Here is a 20,004-nt window from a genome sequence, read left to right as displayed (position 1 = left end):
TCGGCCTCTGACAATGCCGATCAGGTTTCGTAGGTAGATGTATTACATAACATGGCGCAAGGTCAGTGACCCTTTATCCTGTACATATAACATCCGGAATCATGAAGGGGTATAAAAGACATTTATAGATACTGCTGGAGAGTAAGGATCCTAGATACTGGTGGAGAGATAAGGTCCTAGATACTGGTGGAGAAATAGGGTCCTAGATACTGGTGGAGAGATAGGGTCCTAGATACTGGTGGAGAGATAGGGTCCCAGATACTGGTGGAGAGATAGGGTCCTTGATACTGGTGGAGAGATAGGGTCCTAGATACTGGTGGAGAGATAGGGTCCCAGATACTGCTGGAGAGATAGGGTCCTAGATACTGGTGGAGAGATAGGGTCCCAGATACTGGTGGAGAGATAGGGTCCCAGATACTGGTGGAGAGATAGGGTCCCAGATACTGATGGAGAGAAAGGGTCCTAGATACTGGTGGAGAGATAGGGTCTTAGATACTGGTGGAGAGATAGGGTCCTAGATACTGGTGGAGAGATAGGGTCTCAGATACTGGTGGAGAGATAGGGTCCTAGATACTGGTGGAGAGATAGGGTCCCAGATACTGGTGGAGAGATAGGGTTCTAGATACTGGTGGAGAATAAGGGTCCCAGATACTGGTGGAGAGATAGGGTCCCAGATACTTGTGGAGAGATAGGGTTCCAGATACTGGTGGAGAGATAGGGTCCCAGATACTGGTGGAGAGTAAGGGTCCTAGATACTGGTGGAGAGAAAGGGATCTAGATACTGCTGGAGAGAAAGGGTCCTAGATCTGGTGGAGAGATAGGGTCCTAGATACTGCTGGAGAGAAAGGGTCCTAGATACTGGTGGAGAGAAAGGGTCCTAGATACTGCTGGAGAGATAGGGTCCTAGATACTGCTGGAGAGATAGGGTCCTAGATACAGCTGGAGAGATAGGGTCCTAGATACTGCTGGACAGAAAGGGTCCTAGATACTGCTGGAGAGTAAGGGTCCTAGATACTGGTGGAGAGATAGGGTCTTAGATACTGCTGGAGAGATAGGGTCCTAGATACTGGTGGAGAGATAGGGTCCTAGATACTGGTGGAGAGTAAGGGTCCTAGATACTGCTGGAGAGATAGGGTCCTAGATACTGCTGGAGAGTAAGGGTCCTAGATATTGCTGGAGAGTAAGGGTCCTAGATACTGCTGGAGAGATAGGGTCCTAGATACTGCTGGAGAGATAGGGTCCTAGATACTGCTGGAGAGATAGGGTCCTAGATACTGGTGGAGAGATAGGGTCCCAGATACTGGTGGAGAGATAGGGTCCTAGATACTGGTGGAGAGATAGGGCCCTAGATACTGATGGAGAGTAAGGGTACTAGATACTGGTGGAGAGTAAGGGTCCTAGATACTGGTGGTGAGATAGGGTCCTAGATACTGCTGGAGAGTAAGGGTCCTAGATACTGCTGGAGAGATAAGGTCCTAGATACTGCTGGAGAGATAGGGTCCTAGATACTGGTGGAGAGATAGGGTCCTAGATACTGGTGAAGAGATAGGGTCCTAGATACTGCTGGAGAGATAGGGTCCTAGATACTGGTTGAGAGATAGGGTCCTAGATACTGGTGGAGAGTAAGGGTCCTAGATACTGCTGGAGAGAAAGGGTCCTAGATACTGCTGGAGAGTAAGGGTCCTAGATATTGCTGGAGAGTAAGGGTCCTAGATACTGCTGGAGAGATAGGGTCCAAGATACTGGTGGAGAGTAAGGGTCCTAGATACTGCTGGAGTGATAGGGTCCCAGATACTGCTGGAGAGAAAGGGTCCTAGATACTGGTGGAGAGTAAGGGTCCTAGATACTGCTGGAGAGATAGGGTCCTAGATACTGCTGGAGAGATAGGGTCCTAGATACTGGTGGAGAGATAGGGTCCTAGATACTGTTGGAGAGTAAGGGTCCTAGATACTGCTGGAGAGATAGGGTCCTAGATACTGGTGGAGAGTAAGGGTCCTAGATACTGCTGGAGAGATAGGGTCCTAGATACTGGTGGAGAGATAGGGTACTGCTGGAGAGTAAGGGTCCTAGATACTGTTGGAGAGTAAGGGTCATAGATACTGCTGGAGAGTAAGGGTCCTAGATACTGGTGGAGAGTAAGGGTCCTAGATACTGCTGGAGAGATAAGGTCCTAGATACTGGTGGAGAGTAAGGGTCCTAGATACTGGTGGAGAGTAAGGGTCCTAGATACTGCTGGAGAGATAGGGTCCTAGATACTGGTGGAGAGTAAGGGTCCTAGATACTGCTGGAGAGTAAGGGTCCTAGATACTGCTGGAGAGATAAGGTCCTAGATACTGGTGGAGAGATAGGGTCCTAGATACTGGTGGAGAGATAGGGTCCTAGATACTGGTGGAGAGATAGGGTCCTAGATACTGCTGGAGAGATAGGGTCCTAGATACTGGTGGAGAGATAGGGTCCTAGATACTGGTTGAGAGATAGGGTCCTAGATACTGGTGGAGAGTAAGGGTCCTAGATACTGCTGGAGAGAAAGGGTCCTAGATACTGATGGAGAGTAAGGGTCCTAGATATTGCTGGAGAGTAAGGGTCCTAGATACTGCTGGAGAGATAGGGTCCTAGATACTGCTGGAGAGTAAGGGTCCTAGATACTGCTGGAGAGATAGGGTCCCAGATACTGCTGGAGAGAAAGGGTCCTAGATACTGGTGGAGAGTAAGGGTCCTAGATACTGCTGGAGAGATAGGGTCCTAGATACTGCTGGAGAGATAGGGTCCTAGATACTGGTTGAGAGATAGGGTCCTAGATACTGTTGGAGAGTAAGGGTCCTAGATACTGCTGGAGAGATAGGGTCCTAGATACTGGTGGAGAGTAAGGGTCCTAGATACTGCTGGAGAGATAGGGTCCTAGATACTGCTGGAGAGATAGGGTACTGCTGGAGAGTAAGGGTCCTAGATACTGTTGGAGAGTAAGGGTCCTAGATACTGGTGGAGAGTAAGGGTCCTAGATACTGCTGGAGAGTAAGGGTCCTAGATACTGTTGGAGAGTAAGGGTCCTAGATACTGGTGGAGAGTAAGGGTCCTAGATACTGCTGGAGAGAAAGGGTCCCAGATACTGGTGGAGAGATAGGGTCCTAGATACTGGTGGAGAGATAGGGTCCTAGGTACTGGTGGAGAGATAGGGTCCTAGATACTGGTGGAGAGATAGGGTCCTAGATACTGTTGGAGAGATAGGGTCCTAGATACTGCTGGAGAGATAGGGTCCTAGATACTGGTTGAGAGATAGGGTCCTAGATACTGGTGGAGAGTAAGGGTCCTAGATACTGCTGGAGAGAAAGGGTCCTAGATACTGCTGGAGAGTAAGGGTCCTAGATACTGCTGGAGAGTAAGGGTCCTAGATACTGCTGGAGAGATAGGGTCCTAGATACTGCTGGAGAGATAGGGTCCTAGATACTGCTGGAGAGAAAGGGTCCTAGATACTGGTGGAGAGTAAGGGTCCTAGATACTGCTGGAGAGATAGGGTCCTAGATACTGCTGGAGAGATAGGGTCCTAGATACTGGTGGAGAGATAGGGTCCTAGATACTGTTGGAGAGTAAGGGTCCTAGATACTGCTGGAGAGATAGGGTCCTAGATACTGGTGGAGAGTAAGGGTCCTAGATACTGCTGGAGAGATAGGGTCCTAGATACTGGTGGAGAGATAGGGTACTGCTGGAGAGTAAGGGTCCTAGATACTGTTGGAGAGTAAGGGTCATAGATACTGCTGGAGAGTAAGGGTCCTAGATACTGCTGGAGAGTAAGGGTCCTAGATACTGCTGGAGAGATAAGGTCCTAGATACTGTTGGAGAGTAAGGGTCCTAGATACTGGTGGAGAGTAAGGGTCCTAGATACTGGTGGAGAGAAAGGGTCCCAGATACTAGTGGAGAGATAGGGTCCTAGATACTGGTGGAGAGATAGGGTCCTAGGTACTGGTGGAAAGATAGGGTCCTAGATACTGGTGGAGAGTAAGGGTCCTAGATACTGTTGGAGAGTAAGGGTCCTAGATACTGGTGGAGAGATAAGGTCCTAGATACTGCTTGAGAGTAAGGGCCCTAGATACTGCTGGAGAGATAAGGTCCTAGATACTGCTGGAGAGTAAGGGTCCTAGATACTGCTGGAGAGTAAGGGTCCTGTCCGAATGTTTGCTGAATATATTAGACATACAGAAGAGAGAGAATGTCGGCGCACGTTGGAAACATATTGAAACAATTAGGTATTTTGGATAAATGAAGTTTATAAGAATCTTATTGAAGTGGTTTCCACTATGACAGTCGCAATACAAAGTAAGGACTGACAGACAATACCTGTACGCGGTTACGTCAGTGACATGGAAGTATGAACATGGTATCGAGTTAGATCAGTGGGATTCCTAACAAAGATTATGAAACAGGATCTGATGATCGCAATAACAAATTTAATCGACATGTTCGTGTGATAAAACTGGTTAGATGACGTTGACACATCTCCCCACAAGCAATTACATGTATTCGGTCCAACTAAATAACGTCCGGGAGCGTCCGGGCAACACCTGTGAGAGCATGAACAACATCATCACATTTAGTACCAATTGGAAATCATTACAAATTCCGGATTTGATAAAGAAACTTTACACAACAGTAGGAATTCAGTATGCTGACATGCGCCGTGCCCTCTATAGGGCAACCAACAACTGACACCCTAGATGGCAGTCTTTAAATTGCCTAATGCCTAAATATTTCTTACCTTCTTACTTGTACTTAGTTTTTGTTGTTGGGTTTTTGCTGTGTTTTATTTATTTGTACGCCATTGACAGTGGCTATTCTGCAGATCGTACCCCACTCGGTAGACACACCTGGTGCGATCTGCAGGGAGGACGAGATTGTGTCCATTGTTCACGCTACACCGTGATCTGACAGCAATGTAGATTCAGCTGAGTAGTTTATAGAAATCTCCCTGATCCCTCGCACAGCACCCATGCATGAACAGACCTGTCTGTACAGTTAGACTGAACACCCGGGCGTGAATATGCAGTCCCAAAGGGACCACGTTGTAATTCCGAGATAGTTGAACATATTCGCTATTGCGAGGCATCAACAGCATCGATTAACTAACAGTATTATAGATTCATAGAGATACGATTGCATACGTGAGACATCAAGCAAACTGCACGTGTGTAGATATTGCAACTGTATGGTGAAAAACCAGTGGTAATAAGTATGCACACGCCATCGGATAAAATTACACACAGCCAGGTCACATAACACATCCCCTACCCCTCCTTTTGTGGACAAACAATAAGCACTATGTGTTAGGGTCTCCTCAGTCCCAAAACTTCCAGCGCATACACGAACCAGGCAAGGCCGTGTCATTCCTAACAGGTGGAAGAAGACAGCGATGTATCGTCCTCATCAGGTATTTGATACCTGCAGTGCAGTAGACATGTCACTAGACAGTACAGCACGAACTAGACGGAGGAGTGCTGACCTACAGCTTTGTGGACGTACGTATTACTATGCCAGAGCTGGTCCACTTCCTCCTGACAGCGCAGCAAGCCCTTCCTCTTCATGTCGTCTTCAAGGAGCACCGTCTACACAGGCAGTGGGAAGCATTAATACACTACATCGTAATTAACAAAACAACACTCCGACAGACAAAACAGAGCAATAAATTACTTACATAATGTCATCCACAAAACAACACTCCGACAGGTGAAAACAGAATCGTGTATTCCTTGAACAATGTCATTCACAAACCAACATTCCGACAGGTGGAAATATAATCATGCACTCCTTGAACAATGTCATTCATAGACCAACACTCCGACAGGTGGAAATATAATCATGTACTCCTTGAACAATGTCATTCATAGACCAACACTCCGACAGGGGGAAATATAATCATGTACTCCTTGAACAATGTTATTCGTAAACCAACACTCCGACAGGGGGAAATATAATCATGTACTCCTTGAACAATGTTATTCGTAAACCAACACTCCGACAGGGGGAAATATAATCATGTACTCCTTGAACAATGTTATTCGTAAACCAACACTCCGACAGGGGGAAATATAATCATGTACTCCTTGAACAATGTCATTCACAAAACAATAGTCCGACAGGGGGAAATATAATCATGCACTCCTTGAACAATGTCATTCATAGACCAACACTCCGACAGGTGGAAATATAATCATGTACTCCTTGAACAATGTCATTCACAAAACAATAGTCCGACAGGGGGAAATATAATCATGTACTCCTTGAACAATGTCATTCGTAAACCAACACTCCGACAGGTGGAAATATAAACATGTACTCCTTGAACAATGTCATTCACAAAACAATAGTCCGACATGTGGAAATTTAATCATGCACTCCTTGAACAATGTCATTCATAAAACAACACTCCGACAGGTGGAAATATAATCATGCACTCATGAGCACAATTTGTTACTGACCTTTCCAAACTTTGTTTTTGGATACTTCTTGAAATGTTCAGGGTTGTTGATGGGAGGGAGAGGTTGTGTTTTCCTTGCATTCCTTTCTCGTCGTCTCTGAAATACCGTCATTATAAAACATACAGATAGACACGAAAACACATGCTGAAGCAGCTCGTTGTTGTTTTGTTGTTGCTTTAAGTGTTTAAGGGGTCCTCTTCTGCTGACCCGTCCCTTTTTTGACCGAAGCAGCTGGAAATGGACGTAGGCATATATATTTGTCTGTAGAAGGAGGAATGGAAACAGATATATGGACAGTTCTACCTGTTGCTCCCGTGCCAGTATCCTTGTCTCAGTCTCCTCTGCGCGGCGCCTCATCTCTGTTCTCTGTCTGGCCACCTTGTCGTGGAGGCGCTGGATATAGCTGTCATACCTGGCCAGCTGTTCCCTGGCAATCGTCTCAAGTCTCAGAGTCCGCATCTGCAGGTTGACACAATACCTCAGCCAAGATTGGCAACCCTACTATTCGTACCTGTATTCATTGTCATTAATACATATTATATTTATCATTTAAGTAACAACCCTGTCGCAGGGTATAGAAGCGACTGTTAAAGAAGACTGTGACAGCTTCTTTCTCCTACGACATGGCCTTCTCAAAGATGACTCCCAAACTGCGAGCTTGATCCAGTAATAATGGTGCTTAGGAGTTCCTTGGATGTTAAGCTCTGTCTTATAATCGTTCAACTATAAAACAATCTTGCTGACCTCCAACGACGTTATACAGCATTTCGTCTGTTTTTTACATATATTCACATTGGCGGGTTTGACACCAAGATAAAACTGATTATCATCAGCATACCCATGAAGATTAAGTCCATGTTTTCGTATTACATTGCCTACAGGCAGAATGTACAAAGAAAGCAAAACCGGTCGCAAAACTGAGCCCTGAACTTGCATAGAAGAGGCAGTCGCTAGTCTTGGGTGTAACATTTGACCTTGAGGTGCTTACCAGTGAAGGTAATGAACAAGGCACAACCACGTGAAGATTGGGTTAGTTTCGGTCATCGGTAACCCACGCGTGTCCTAAGGGGCGACTAACAGGATCGGATGGTCAAGTTCGATGACTTGGTTGATTCATGTCATCGTACCAATTGCGTAGATCGATACTCATGGTGTCAATCACTAGATTGTCTGGATCAGAAACGATTCTTACAGACCGCCGTCATTTGGCTGGAATGTGGAACACTGGCGTAAGGCATTAAACAAAATATGACAAGAAAAACAAAAACTCAATGCATATTTGAGGTATATTCAATTGATGGTTTATCAAAAGTCGATTCCAATTGACGGCCGAAGTTTTAAATTGCTATTCCATGAGAAAAAGAATTTTCTGCCTTCATACGATGGTTGGCGTCTTCATGGCTGAATACTGAACACATCTATATAGTGAGAACGACCTCAGTTGGCAGCACCACGATCACCACGATGACCACCGCAGGCTCTGCATTGTGCACAGCTGACCGAGAGACACTTGTCACTACACCGATGACCTTCTGTAGTTTGAAAGATCTGATTGCAGAAGGAATACATTATCTAACACTGTCTGTTTAAAAACCTAACACGGCCAGGAAGTCGTAGTACAAGCAAGTTAAGTAGTAACTTTCTTCTCTTTATCATGAAAGAGTTAGTGAATATGGTTTTACGCCGCTTTTAGCAATATTCCAGCAATATCACGACGGGGGACACCAGAAATGGGCTTTGACACATTGTACCCATGTCGGGAATCGAACCCGGGTCTTCGGCCTGAACCACTAGGCTACCCGACCGCCCCTTATCATGAAAGAAATATTGGGCAAGAAGGTTCTTTCATATTAACTAAACTTTGAAAATCAGGAACCAAAGTAGTCGAGCAACAATGATTTCACTACCATGAATGCATTACAGCCACCACCAGCCTTGCGATGTGTGTGTGTTTGTGTGTGTTTGTGTGTGTGTGTGTGTGTGTGTGTGTGTGTGTGTGTGTGTGTGTGTGTGTGTGTGTGTGTGTGTGTGTGTGTGTGTTTGTGTGTGTGTGTGTGTGTGTGTGTGTGTGTGTGTGTGTGTGTGTGTGTGTGTGTGTGTGTGTGTGTGTGTGTGTTACATCTTCCCGGTGATGTAATAGCCTTTGTACATATGAACATGCAATCATACACGGAGAACAACCAGGGTATCTCATCCATCATCACTCCCTGTCATCCTCTCCCTCTGTGGGATGTCAATGAGTGAGTGAGATGTTACCTTACCTCCGCCTTCCCCTTCTTCTCCACGACTGTCCCTGGACTATCCAGATCGTCTCTGCTCTGTCTCATTCTCTTACGTTGCTCCTTCTCTTTGATTCTGTGGGACCAGTGCACCTACGTACACGACACATAACATGATCTGACATCAGCACCATTTACCATGTCTATACTGTATATATATGGCTTGTCAAAACTCCTTTATCCACACAAGATCTTTCGCGGTTCAATGGTTCTTCAGGTGTAATGAAAACTTAAACTTACATTGTAGTACTAGGCGACGCATAAAGCATATGACGTCCTAGCTAGTGATAATAGCGGGAGGCATGAATACATTATGGTGTGAACAAACCCACATTGAGCTACATGGGGAAGGTTTCCAAATTATACTTTTGAATTAAGTTTGGGTTTCAAAAGCCTAATGAACATCTGTTCTTTTTCCATTCGTAAATATTTGTCATTGTAAAACAATTTATAAAACAGAAAGACAGTAAAATGACCACTCCCGCATTCATCAATGTGTTGCTTTCATTTTGTACAACGTACATTTGGATCTCGAATTTGTTGTCTGATTCGGTCTTTTAGTTGCATACCAGTTTCTCCAATATAATGCTCATCACATCCCGCACATGTTAAAACATATACAACATCTTTACTGCGACACTTCATGTTGGTTTTCACAGTAAATATACTGAACAGCAAAAGAAACGTCATCCAAATAATATTGCATGAAAAGTTGTCTGGAAAAATGAAATTTGATGATGAAAAAATCAAAGCAAATGACAATAAAACCAATCGCCCAAACGCATCACGGCAACGGCCATGGTAACCCGATGCACGTGAGTTCCGTGCAAATTGAAATGCACATGCGTTCCCCCATTCCTTTCCCTATAAAAATCCACCCAGATCAGATGACATTCATTCGTTATTGAATTGCTACCACATGCTAAGATTGACAAGAAATCAGCGACAACAAGCCCTCGGACGATTGCAAGCTTGACAAACCGCCCGGCAAGTAGCCAATGCATTTCAAGTCCACACAAGGCCCATATACAGGCTCTGGCAACGGTGCCATACCGCCAACACTACAGATGACCGATCACGTAGAGGAAGACCAAGGGTCACCACCCGACGTCAGGATAGTCAGGTTGTGCGACAGCATCTTCAAGATTGCTTTATTTCTGCTGCGGAAACTGCTCGACTGACCATGGGGACACACAAGATACTGACTTGTGATGCCATTTTCTCAGAGACTATTGTTGTGTTCCACATTAAGAACATTTGACACTTTAATTTCAACCTTGATGATCAGTTTTGCCAAGTTTCATCTTTTTAATAGGTCTCAAAGTATGCTTACAGTGTTTTGACAAATACGGTTTCTCATGTATCTATCCAAGGTGACGTTTCTTTTGCGGTTCAGTATAGTTTAGGTATATTTAATACATTACGATACATACATATATATATCTATATATATATATCTATATATATATCTATATATATCTATATATATCCAACAAAAGTTCTTGTGACATTGAATAAGAGTTAATGCAAAGTTATGTATTTTACCAAATCTGAAACAATTTCGGTTTGCAACAGATAAAAGACTCCTGTGAGTGTTCAAATGGTTTAATTTGCCATACTGACTTCAGAGAATGCGTGATTTCATAAAAAACATGAACATGCCAAAATGTCAATTTACAAATCAATAACGTGTGTGTCCACCTCTGTTTGCGATGCAAGCAACACATCTTCGTCTCATGGAATGGACCAGGCGTCGCACAAAGTCCTGTGGGATATCTGTCCATATCTGCTGTTTCGAAGTTCCTGGAGTGTATGGGGAACACGTGGTTGACGTCGAAGGCGCCGATCCATCTCATCCCACATGTGCTCTATTGCTGATAGATCAGGGGAGCGTGCCGGCCTGGGGATGACATTCACGTTGTTTTGTTGAAGAGAATCCTGAACAAGTCGAGCAATATGAGGCCGGGTGTTGTCATGTTGAAAGGTAATGCCTGGGCCATGACTACGCAAAAACGGTCGAATAACAGGGCCGATGATCTCGTCGCGGTAGCGCTGTCCATTGAGATTTACCTCTACCACTATCAAACGGGTCCTCTATCTTGCTGTAATCCCACCCGATACCATAACGCTGCCGCCCCAGAACCGATCTTCTTTCATGACACAATGATTGACCTAACGGATATTAACGTTCACCTCGACGTCGGTACACTCGAATCCGTCCATCGCTGTGGCTGAGGTGAAAACGAAACGGTGACAATCCCTACATATCTGCGGCGACGACGTACGGTTTGTGAAGATATTCGTCGAAGGCCAGGGATGCTTCTTGCAGTCACTGTTGCTGGCTGAAATCGATTTCGTAGGTGCGTTGCTCGAATCCAGTTGTCTTGTCGATTATTGCTTACGCGTGGCCTGCCACTCCGAGGATGGTCTCTGACTGCATTCGTCTGTTGACAACGTTGCCATAAACACCAAATAGTGTTTCTGTGGACGTTAAATTGTCTTGCAACATCACGTTGACTCGATCCTGCTTCAAGCATACCAATGGCTCGCAGACGCTCATTTTCGGACAGGCGTGGCATTTCGTAATGTTGAATAATTGCGTAATTTTGTTGTTTTTCTGAGTGGTTGTTGTCAGCACGATGCTAAACAATGCATATAGAATCCCGTTAACGCATATGTTTTTATACCCATTCTTGGGTGTGAAATGCATGGGGCTTCCATAAAAGTCAACTTTGCATGGAATGCATGCTTTTCTGTAGCAGTTGCGGTTTTTTACTTGATTCCACACATGTACTACAATATTGAAAACCAAACTTTACTTGTTTGAAAAATACACTAAAATATTGGTGTCACAGGAACTTTTGTTGTTGAGCATATATACTCACACGCAAAAGAAACGCAAGTGGTTTTAAGCAAATAGGTAACAAACACGGAACCATAAATTGATACGAGTTTTAGCATGTAGTGAAGCCTGATGGTGTTATCAATATTTTTGGTTGCATTTTGGAAGCCCCGAGTAAAAACGCAACATAAAAAACGAATCGCCAAAACGCACCATTTCAATGAATATGTGGGTATCATGCACCCATTTCTCCCGAAATCGAAAATGCACGAACTGTCACGAACTGTAGTGGGTATAAAACTGTGGCCGATTCTTGGACCTACCACTCCTTGGTCAACAATGCCACGCCTAACTCAAATTAAGAGAAACCAGGCTATCGGACGTTTGGAAGCTGGAGAGTCTGTCCAAGATGTTGCCCGTCATTTCAACGTTAACATAACCACAATTTACCGTCTCCTGCATCGATACAATGCTACACAGACCTCAGATGACCTTCCTCGGAGCGGTCGTCCTAGGGTCGCCACACCTCGACAAGATCGGCAGATTACCCGTCAACGACAGCGACATCCGTTCCTGACTGCAAGTGAAAGTGCTCGACAGACCATAGGAACACATAATCGACACATTAGCCGGGACACTGTAATCCGACGTCTCCGTTCCAACAACCTTAGATGTCGCCGACCAGCACGTCCAGAATTTGGCGGCGTCGAGGTGATCGTTTCGCTGACAGAAACGTTGTGGAAAGGGATCCATTGGGTGGACCTAGCGTCATGATATGGGCAGGGATTGGACTTAATGCGAGACTTTGACCCATGTGCTTTCTGAATGTTGGTCAAGGTCGGGGACACGGCGTCACTGCTCAGCGGTACATCGACCAAGTGATCAGACCCCACGTTGTTCCATTTTTTGCACAACATCAACAACACATTTTCCAGCAGGACAACGCTCGTCCCCATGTTGCCAGAGCTACCATGGCCTTTCTGCAACAACACAACATCCGTGTTCTACCGTGGCCAGCCCTCAGCCCTGATCTGAACCCCATCGAACACTTGTGGGATGAGGTTCAAAGCCGTCTGCGCAATGTGCGCCCAGTCCCTACAACTGCCAATGACCTACGCACAGCTGCTCTGGATGTGTGCAGGAGGATCCCTAGGGCCTTCACAAATCGTCTGATCCACTCAATGTACAGGAGATGTGTGGCAGTGATCAATGCTAATGGTGGTCACACCAGATATTGACTGTCATTTTGGGTATTGACACGAGGACGTCGTGCACGCAAATGCCATCTGTCTGCACCACTTGAAGTGTCTGTGTCAGCCACTTAGCCTGTTAAAGCCTCCAATCGGATGCCACTTGAAGTGTCCGTGTAAGTCACTTAGACTGTGAAAGCCTCCTATCTAACATTGGTGTAGTGTCTTTGTTCAGAAACCATTACAGATAAAAGCTCCCTACCTGTTTAGCAACGCAAGGCGGGCCGTACTGCATCAAAATGCTGGGGAAAGAAGATGTCTTCTTGTACCGGTTATCGTACATGGCTACTGCTTCTGATGCCGACTTCCGCACTGATTGCTGTCTTTCAGCGGATGCCACTAGTTGTAGGCCAACGAAGCAAATGTGCATTCGAAATCTAAAAGAAAATTAGTGATTTCATTGGTGAATCATTGAGACGAGAATTACTCGGCTGGCGTGAATATATCTGAGATTCACTGCGCTTCAGCTGTAATATTGTTAGTGATCTCTGCACTGATAGCTGACCGTGGGCTATGACATATCTCCCACAATAACATGTCACAACAAGAGAAACATTGTATGAGCTGTCATAGATACGTCCCTCACATAAACCAGTTGTTCTGGTGAAGAAATGTTGACAGCGCATGTCAAAACGGCGACAAACCTATTACGCGTGATGAAGAGACACTGAACTGTACGTCACCCCTATGAAATGTTACGCTTTAAATGTATACGTTATCCACCAAATGAGTACGTCACATACATGATAGTGGTAAAAACTTTGCAATGCATTAGTTTAATATGTTATTTCATAATATCAACTTAGAACAATCAGATGTTTGCGTACCTATGCATTGAAGTAGATGTATCTAGGTCTGTTGTCTGAGCCCATATCTAGACTTTCTTTGGCTGTCGAGGAGCTGCCTCATTGTCCGAAATTGTTTATGAATAAACATGATTGCACGAACACCTCACTCGGACAAAAAATCCGGATACAAATCATACGAACGCTCTGTGGGAATAATGTGCCATAGAATAAAAGAAATAAACTTTCTGCTTTGATCTGTAGCGTAATCCGCCGTGGGTTCAGCTTGATTATCCGGATGTTCCTACCAGTTGAAGCCGTCATTGACATTCTGTCCAGGCAAGCTCGAGTTTTATGAATAGTCTCAGTATAGGGAGGTACAATTAAGAATTGTTCTTCATTTGCATGCATCGAAGTATAACAGTCGCCAAAAAAGAAAACAATTCTTATAATTACAAAATCGACCTTTGTCTGATATATTTACACTATTTATCAGCTTTGTTGACAAATTTGATCATTTCGCTGGACATCGTAACACGCGCAAGAATACATGAATACAACTTTTTCGCTACGTCATACAAATAACAAGCAAGACTAAACAATCTTATTGAATGGATACCCATATACTATATATCATTTGTGTTAATGTTTTACTTTCACAGATGTTATGCCTGAGCGAGAAACACTTCAAAACTATTTGTTTTTGGAAGGGACTATATTAATGACGTCATATACCAACCAGCGTGGCATTGGCAACCGAGTCTTGCAGCAGGAGCTAAATTCGTAATTTCAAGCCTGGTTCATGTGAATTGGGAACAGTTTTAGAAAATAGAATTTGTCAAAAGCGGCAAGTTATTGAGAAGCTTGCAAGTTTATTAAACCATTCAAGGGGACACTTGTAGGCTAAAAGTGTTACAGTCTGGATTTGGAAATGTGACGACGGGCACTCGACGTTTTGTGTCAGGACAGCTAACGTTTAAACAAACAAGGGTGTTGGAGTTAATTTGGTGAGCAAGTATGTCACGTGTAATGTAGCGATAATTTATAAATTTATACAATTTGTATATGTCGCTCGCCACAAGTAATGGTCGGTTCGGAGTATATTGTTCCTTAGTGGGGGATCGTTGTTAAACAGCGACATAGTATCCCAGTTGCCTGGCACTATGGAACTGGCATTAGTCCAGACTAGTACAAGCGCGCGCGCACGCACGCACGCACGCACGCACGCACGCACGCACACACACACACACTCAATATATGAGTACAACAATCTTGAACGCGACGTTGAATTTCATTTCATCTCTCTCTGAGTTATATCCAGTCCATGTTGTACATACAATTTGGCCCGGGTCTCTTGATCAGTGCTTTTGAGCCACTTCCGACTTTCATGATGCAAAACGTTCAGCATGGCACTGAAGTCAATTTAAACTATATTTTCCGATATCTAGACGTACGACGTTAGATGCTGCGGCTGTGCCACCAGTGTTCCCTTTGAAGCGAAGGATTTAGTTTATGAATGAACGTGTTTGAGCGTATACATATATATATATATCAATATTCATGCGCAACCGGATTTTCAACTGGTTTGTTAAAGGAACTAAAATTGTTTTTTTATTTACACCTTAAATACATATGTAATGTGGGTAATAAATACGATTTATCGTACAGATACCGTAAAATGTCCATTCGTTTCGTGAAAATGGTGTCTAACGACAATGAGCGTAGTATTCTCTATATATGTATACACTCTATCCAATGTTTAATACATGTCCCTGTATGCAAACTGTATAAACTGTAGTCTTACCTGCCCTATACACTGCGGGTCAATCAGCCATCATCCGTCCTCCTTCGCTTCAACCTATAAGCAGACACATAAGTATGAGAATATTTACAACCTGCCTTGCAGGAACTGTACAACATGCCACGACATCGCTTATCGAGAAGATTAAGTGCAACTATCAGATTTCTCCCTTACAGATTTCCGTGCCGATGTTTGTCAGAAGCGCAGTCCTGTTTGAGCCAATCCAACACAAGGACTGGCTTATGCTCTACATGGAGTTAAGACTCAAAGCTCGGCAGATCCACATATACACAGGTTGCATATTTCCCATAGTGTATTCCACATACACGTGCAGGATGTCCTATTGCATTGTGTGTATTGAACTATTCGGGAGCGGTTTTCAGCAGTAACTCAAGCAGTGGGTCTTCACCGAGCTACTCTGTCACACCAACCCATGCAATGTCCTACTTCACTAACGTTTTCCATGTCAGATCACGTCTTAGTCTCCACGGGGAGTTATCACCAGCCAATGAAATATTGTTGTACAATAAAGGTTTGTTGGTTTGTTGTTTAACGCCGCACTCAGCAATATTCCAGCTATATGACGGCGGTCTGTAAATAATCGACTTAAGTGCAGGTGACGTCATTAGCTGCCCTGATTGGATTAACCGACACTCAGCGCGGATAATGCTAATCTAACCTGAAACATTTAGCTTCGCCGTGAGAGCGGCACATCGACCCGAGGGACGCCACTGGAGGGTTGCGACTTAGGGTCCGATATCCAGATCATGGCCTCTTGTCACGCATCGGTTATATGATTAACCAGCAGTCTCTGAAAAGCACACACAGATAACAGGCTGACATTGCAGGATCATAATACTGGTCATGAAAATTAACACAAATCGTGTACTTTAATATGTTGTACAATACAACTATTTCGATCTGTTACACATTACAACTATTTCGATCTGTTACACATTACAACTATTTCGATCTCTTATACATTACAATTAGTTCACTCTGTTATACATTACAACTATTTCCATCTGTTATACATTACAGATAGTTCGAGCTGTTGCAAATTTGTTAATAAATCATCCATGGACCATCCCACAAGAGTAACTAGACTATCCACTGTAGCATACTTGATCAATGTCACTATGATACTTCCCTCCCTTGCCTGCATACCATGTTACACATCAAACTCCATTGCACATAAATATGTCACAATACAAAAGAAGTTGAGGCACTTCTCTCCTCAGCATGTACAGAATATGACCACGTTCAACCTCATGTCATAGAGCACTTTAACGCAGAGCTAAGGAAATGTCTTATCAATGTTACGTGAGTGAGTACTTTTGTTAACGCCGCTCTGAACAGTATTTCAGTTATGTCGAGGCGTGTCAGCTTGCATGTGGGAGGAAAGCCGGAAATGATGTTCCGTACTTTTCAATTAAACGCCGGTCCTCGAATAAACATCGGGGTCTCGACAAAAACGCCAGGTAGTTATATGCACAGTCTTCTCCACATTATTATCTTTGGGATTAAACGCCGGGGGTAAAATAGTTTCGGAATGAAATATACGCCCGGGCGTTTAATCGTGGAAATAAGGTAGGTCCAAACCGAGAAATATAACCAGGGCGATTCGGGAAGTCGTTTTGGCAAGTATAGGGGACACCACTCTGCACAGTGAAATCATCGATTTGAGCGAGTGAGCGAATTTGGTTTAAAGGGGCTCTCATCTCAGGCTTCCTCTCGGCTGTCTGACACTGGCCGCTGGTATCCACTTGCTGCAGTGAGTCGATTTGCTCGCTAACCCAAATGAGCGTGATAAGAGACTTGACTACCGTCTGCCAAGACAGCTGAATAACTTTGAGGCAATATTTGTTTTACGCATTTTTCAACACTGATTGGTTGATTTCGACAAAAGCGCAGGTTTATTAATTTCTTCGGCCGAAACAAACAGACAAAAAGAACGACGGAAGCTCATCGGTTATCGTTATTTGGAAATATCCCTGCTTCTTATAGTTTAATAGAAATAAAAGTATAAATTAGATATATGTTATTGGAAAACGCAGCCATTGTTAAAAAATGTCATGCAGGAAAACAGTAAAGCAAAGTGCACGCGCAAGTTATGTCATTTGTAACTCGTGGTACTTGCTATAAAAGGCAAGCATAAGCCAATAATTTGTCATTCAATTGTCAACATTTATCAAGTTCGAAAATGCCGAGACTCAGTGCTGCCGATCGGAACATCGCCACATGACGCATCCAATGAGGGGAATCGCAGTCTTCTGTTGCACGCCACTTCAACGTCAACCACAGCACCATTTGCCGCCTTTGGGACCGATACACACAGTTCAATTCCACTGCAGACCGTCCAAGAACCGGCCAACCAAGAGGATCGCTACATTCGACTGTTCCACATCACTGGTTTGAGGAGGATATCGGAAGGGACTGTCGGGAACCATCTTCGCGAGGCTGGAATCCGACCCAGAAGACCAGCTATCGTCCCTGTTTTGCAACAGATCCATCGACTGCGACGCTTGCGTTAGTGACATACCTTACAAGCCTTGGAATTGGAGAAACTGGAGACGAGTGTGGTTTTGCGATGAATCACGATTTCTTCTTCACCGGCGAGATGGAATACAACGTGTTATCGTCTCGAAATGAGCGTTTTTCCCCACATCGTGTACGTGAATTCTACAATTTCGGTGGCGGTAGTGTCATGGTGTGGGAGGCATATCTTACACAACAAGATCTGACTTGGTTGTGGTTCAGGGAAATTTGACATCAAATCGCTACATGAATCACCTATCTCCAATCACTGACCGCCAGAGGGAGCTGTTTCAACAGGACAACGCCCAACAGTACACATCTTGGTAGACTGACTACCTTCGTAATGCATACATCAACGGCTTGCCCTGGTCGTCGAGATCTCCAGATCTCAACCCAATCAAACACCTGTAGGATGAACTCGATCGACGTGTACGTCAACGTCAGATCACGCCAAAGACACTCCTACAACTGACCAACGCGTTACAAGCAGAATGGCGCAGAAGTCCGCAGGACAGAATTGTTACACTTATCCAGTCAGTGACTAGGAGATGCAGAGCCGTGATTGCTGCCCGGGGAGTTCAGCGCAACCTTGTGGCCTTATGTGATATGACAATGAATAGTTTTCAATGCCTTTGTACAACGGCAACATGAGACTATCGAGCTCCAAAATTTCATATTTATATCTATGATATTAAATTAAATATATCGACTTCATTAGGTACAATAGATTTACTAAAAATCTACCTGTGCGTTTCTTTTTTGAAGTTTGTATATTGTATGTAGTAATTAATATAATCGCGACAATGCGACCAATTGACATTTTGGTATGAAACCTAACGTGAGTAGTTGGTGGCAGCGGTCTAGGACCGCTTCTTGCTTCTGATTGGTCGGTTTGGTCACGTGACCTCTGATGACGTCATCAGGTCACGTGACCTGCGCAGGGCATCTCCCCTTCCAAGATGGCGGCTCGGCGCCTCCAAGAGGATAGGAGGAGAGAGGGCGGGAAGGCGGGAGGAGGGAGGGTTTTTTTTTCTTTTTTTTGGTTTGGTTTGGTGGGTGGTGGTGGTGGTGGTGGTTGAGGGAGGTGGATGTGGTGGTGGTGGAGGGAGGTGGATGTGGTGGTGGTGGTGGAGAGCGTCGTCAAAGCAATGGATGAAAGCGTTCTTTCCGGAGGGATGGGTGGCCCTGAAAAGGGCCATTGAAAAACAAACTGGAAACTGGAAACGGCAGGAAACTGTAGAAAAACTGGAACACTTGAAAAACTGGAAACTGGAAACGATTGGAAACTGGAAAAACAGTGGAGCAGCATGTCCCATGCGTTAGTCACTTTGCTCAGATAATCTATCTTCTTCATTCTCCACCTCCTCCTCCTCCTCAGACTGATGACGTCGTCGGCGCTTTGAAAGGTGCTTTCTTGAGGGGCTTCTGTCCCGTTTTCTTTTCCCTAGATGTGGTGTGATGCCTACATGGAGTTGTGCGATGCATTCTTTTAGAGCACGGACATCGATATGCATGGCTTCTATGAGATGAAGCACTTGTGTCACTTGTGTCACTGGTGTCACTGGTGTCGACATGGACGGCGCTGCTGAAGTTTTCTTTTGACTGGGTTCTGGGCAATCTGCAGCGAAATGACCCACGACTTGGCAGTTGTAACATGGGCCCTGGGGAGTCTTCTGCTTATCTTGACTGCTTAACTTCGGACAGACATAGTGGTGGTGACCTTGAGTGTGGCACTCGGTACATGTCACTTCAGGGCAGTACAGGTAACTGTGACTGTCGGTCTGACACTTCATGCAGCTGTATTGAGACGACATGGTTGATTTCATAGAATGCAGTGTGTGTGTGGTTTCGCTCTTGTTTTATAGAAAAGGGACTGACACCCTTCCTCCCTGATTGGTTCAAAATGCAGCGCCCCGATTGGTTCGTTCCGCCGCCTGGTCTGCACCCTGGTTTTCCCAACTGGACCGACCCTTGTGTTTCTTTTCCATAGGAAATGGATTTTACCATGGAAGAGAAAGTACACCCTCGGTTCGACCAATCAG

At 44.6% G+C, this 20,004-nt stretch overlaps 2 protein-coding genes across 6 annotated transcripts; both read right to left on the bottom strand.

The window, feature by feature from the left end:
* Positions 1-4,171: 4,171 nt before the first annotated feature.
* LOC124112112 lies at positions 4,172-16,174 on the bottom strand. Of its 5 annotated transcripts, none has more exons than XM_048387010.1 (8): positions 16,104-16,174; positions 15,428-15,481; positions 13,041-13,215; positions 8,729-8,839; positions 6,771-6,926; positions 6,468-6,563; positions 5,512-5,594; positions 4,261-4,556 (listed from the first exon to the last, which is right to left on the bottom strand). In XM_048387010.1, the coding sequence occupies exons 3-8, from the start codon at positions 13,206-13,208 to the stop codon at positions 4,343-4,345; spliced, it is 828 nt and encodes a 275-aa protein (XP_048242967.1). In that variant the 5' UTR covers positions 13,209-13,215; positions 15,428-15,481; positions 16,104-16,174; the 3' UTR covers positions 4,261-4,342. The 5 variants fall into 5 exon arrangements, with proteins under 5 accessions (XP_046328041.1, XP_048242967.1, XP_046328038.1 ...); XM_046472082.2 differs by lacking the exon at positions 16,104-16,174 and adding an exon at positions 15,881-16,004 and having other exon boundaries at positions 4,262-4,556; XM_046472081.2 differs by lacking the exon at positions 16,104-16,174 and adding an exon at positions 15,599-15,865 and having other exon boundaries at positions 4,262-4,556.
* Positions 16,175-19,281: 3,107 nt separating this feature from the next.
* On the bottom strand, positions 19,282-19,776 carry LOC125377710 (protein air1-like). The gene has a single exon (XM_048391732.1). It carries the CDS (start codon positions 19,774-19,776, stop codon positions 19,282-19,284), a length of 495 nt encoding a protein of 164 aa, XP_048247689.1.
* Positions 19,777-20,004: the final 228 nt, after the last annotated feature.

This window comes from Haliotis rufescens, unplaced genomic scaffold (assembly GCF_023055435.1).
Source record: "Haliotis rufescens isolate VD_foot unplaced genomic scaffold, xgHalRufe1.0.p SCAF_10, whole genome shotgun sequence".
Lineage (NCBI taxonomy): Eukaryota > Metazoa > Mollusca > Gastropoda > Lepetellida > Haliotidae > Haliotis > Haliotis rufescens.
This window is presented reverse-complemented; position numbering and strand designations above follow the sequence as displayed.

What these genes read in the sequence shown, in the direction of transcription:
- LOC125377710 (XM_048391732.1), bottom strand. Translation starts at nt 19,776, where the DNA reads ATGTCGTCTCAATACAGCTGCATGAAGTGTCAGACCGACAGTCACAGT.
- LOC124112112 (XM_048387010.1), bottom strand. Translation starts at nt 13,208, where the DNA reads ATGCACATTTGCTTCGTTGGCCTACAACTAGTGGCATCCGCTGAAAGA. An exon ending in CGCCTTGCGTTGCTAAACAG is followed by an intron (nt 8,840 to 13,040) that starts GTAGGGAGCTTT and finishes TCGTGTACGTAG; the next exon opens with GTGCACTGGTCCCACAGAAT. An exon ending in TACTGGCACGGGAGCAACAG is followed by an intron (nt 6,564 to 6,770) that starts GTAGAACTGTCC and finishes ACGGTATTTCAG; the next exon opens with AGACGACGAGAAAGGAATGC.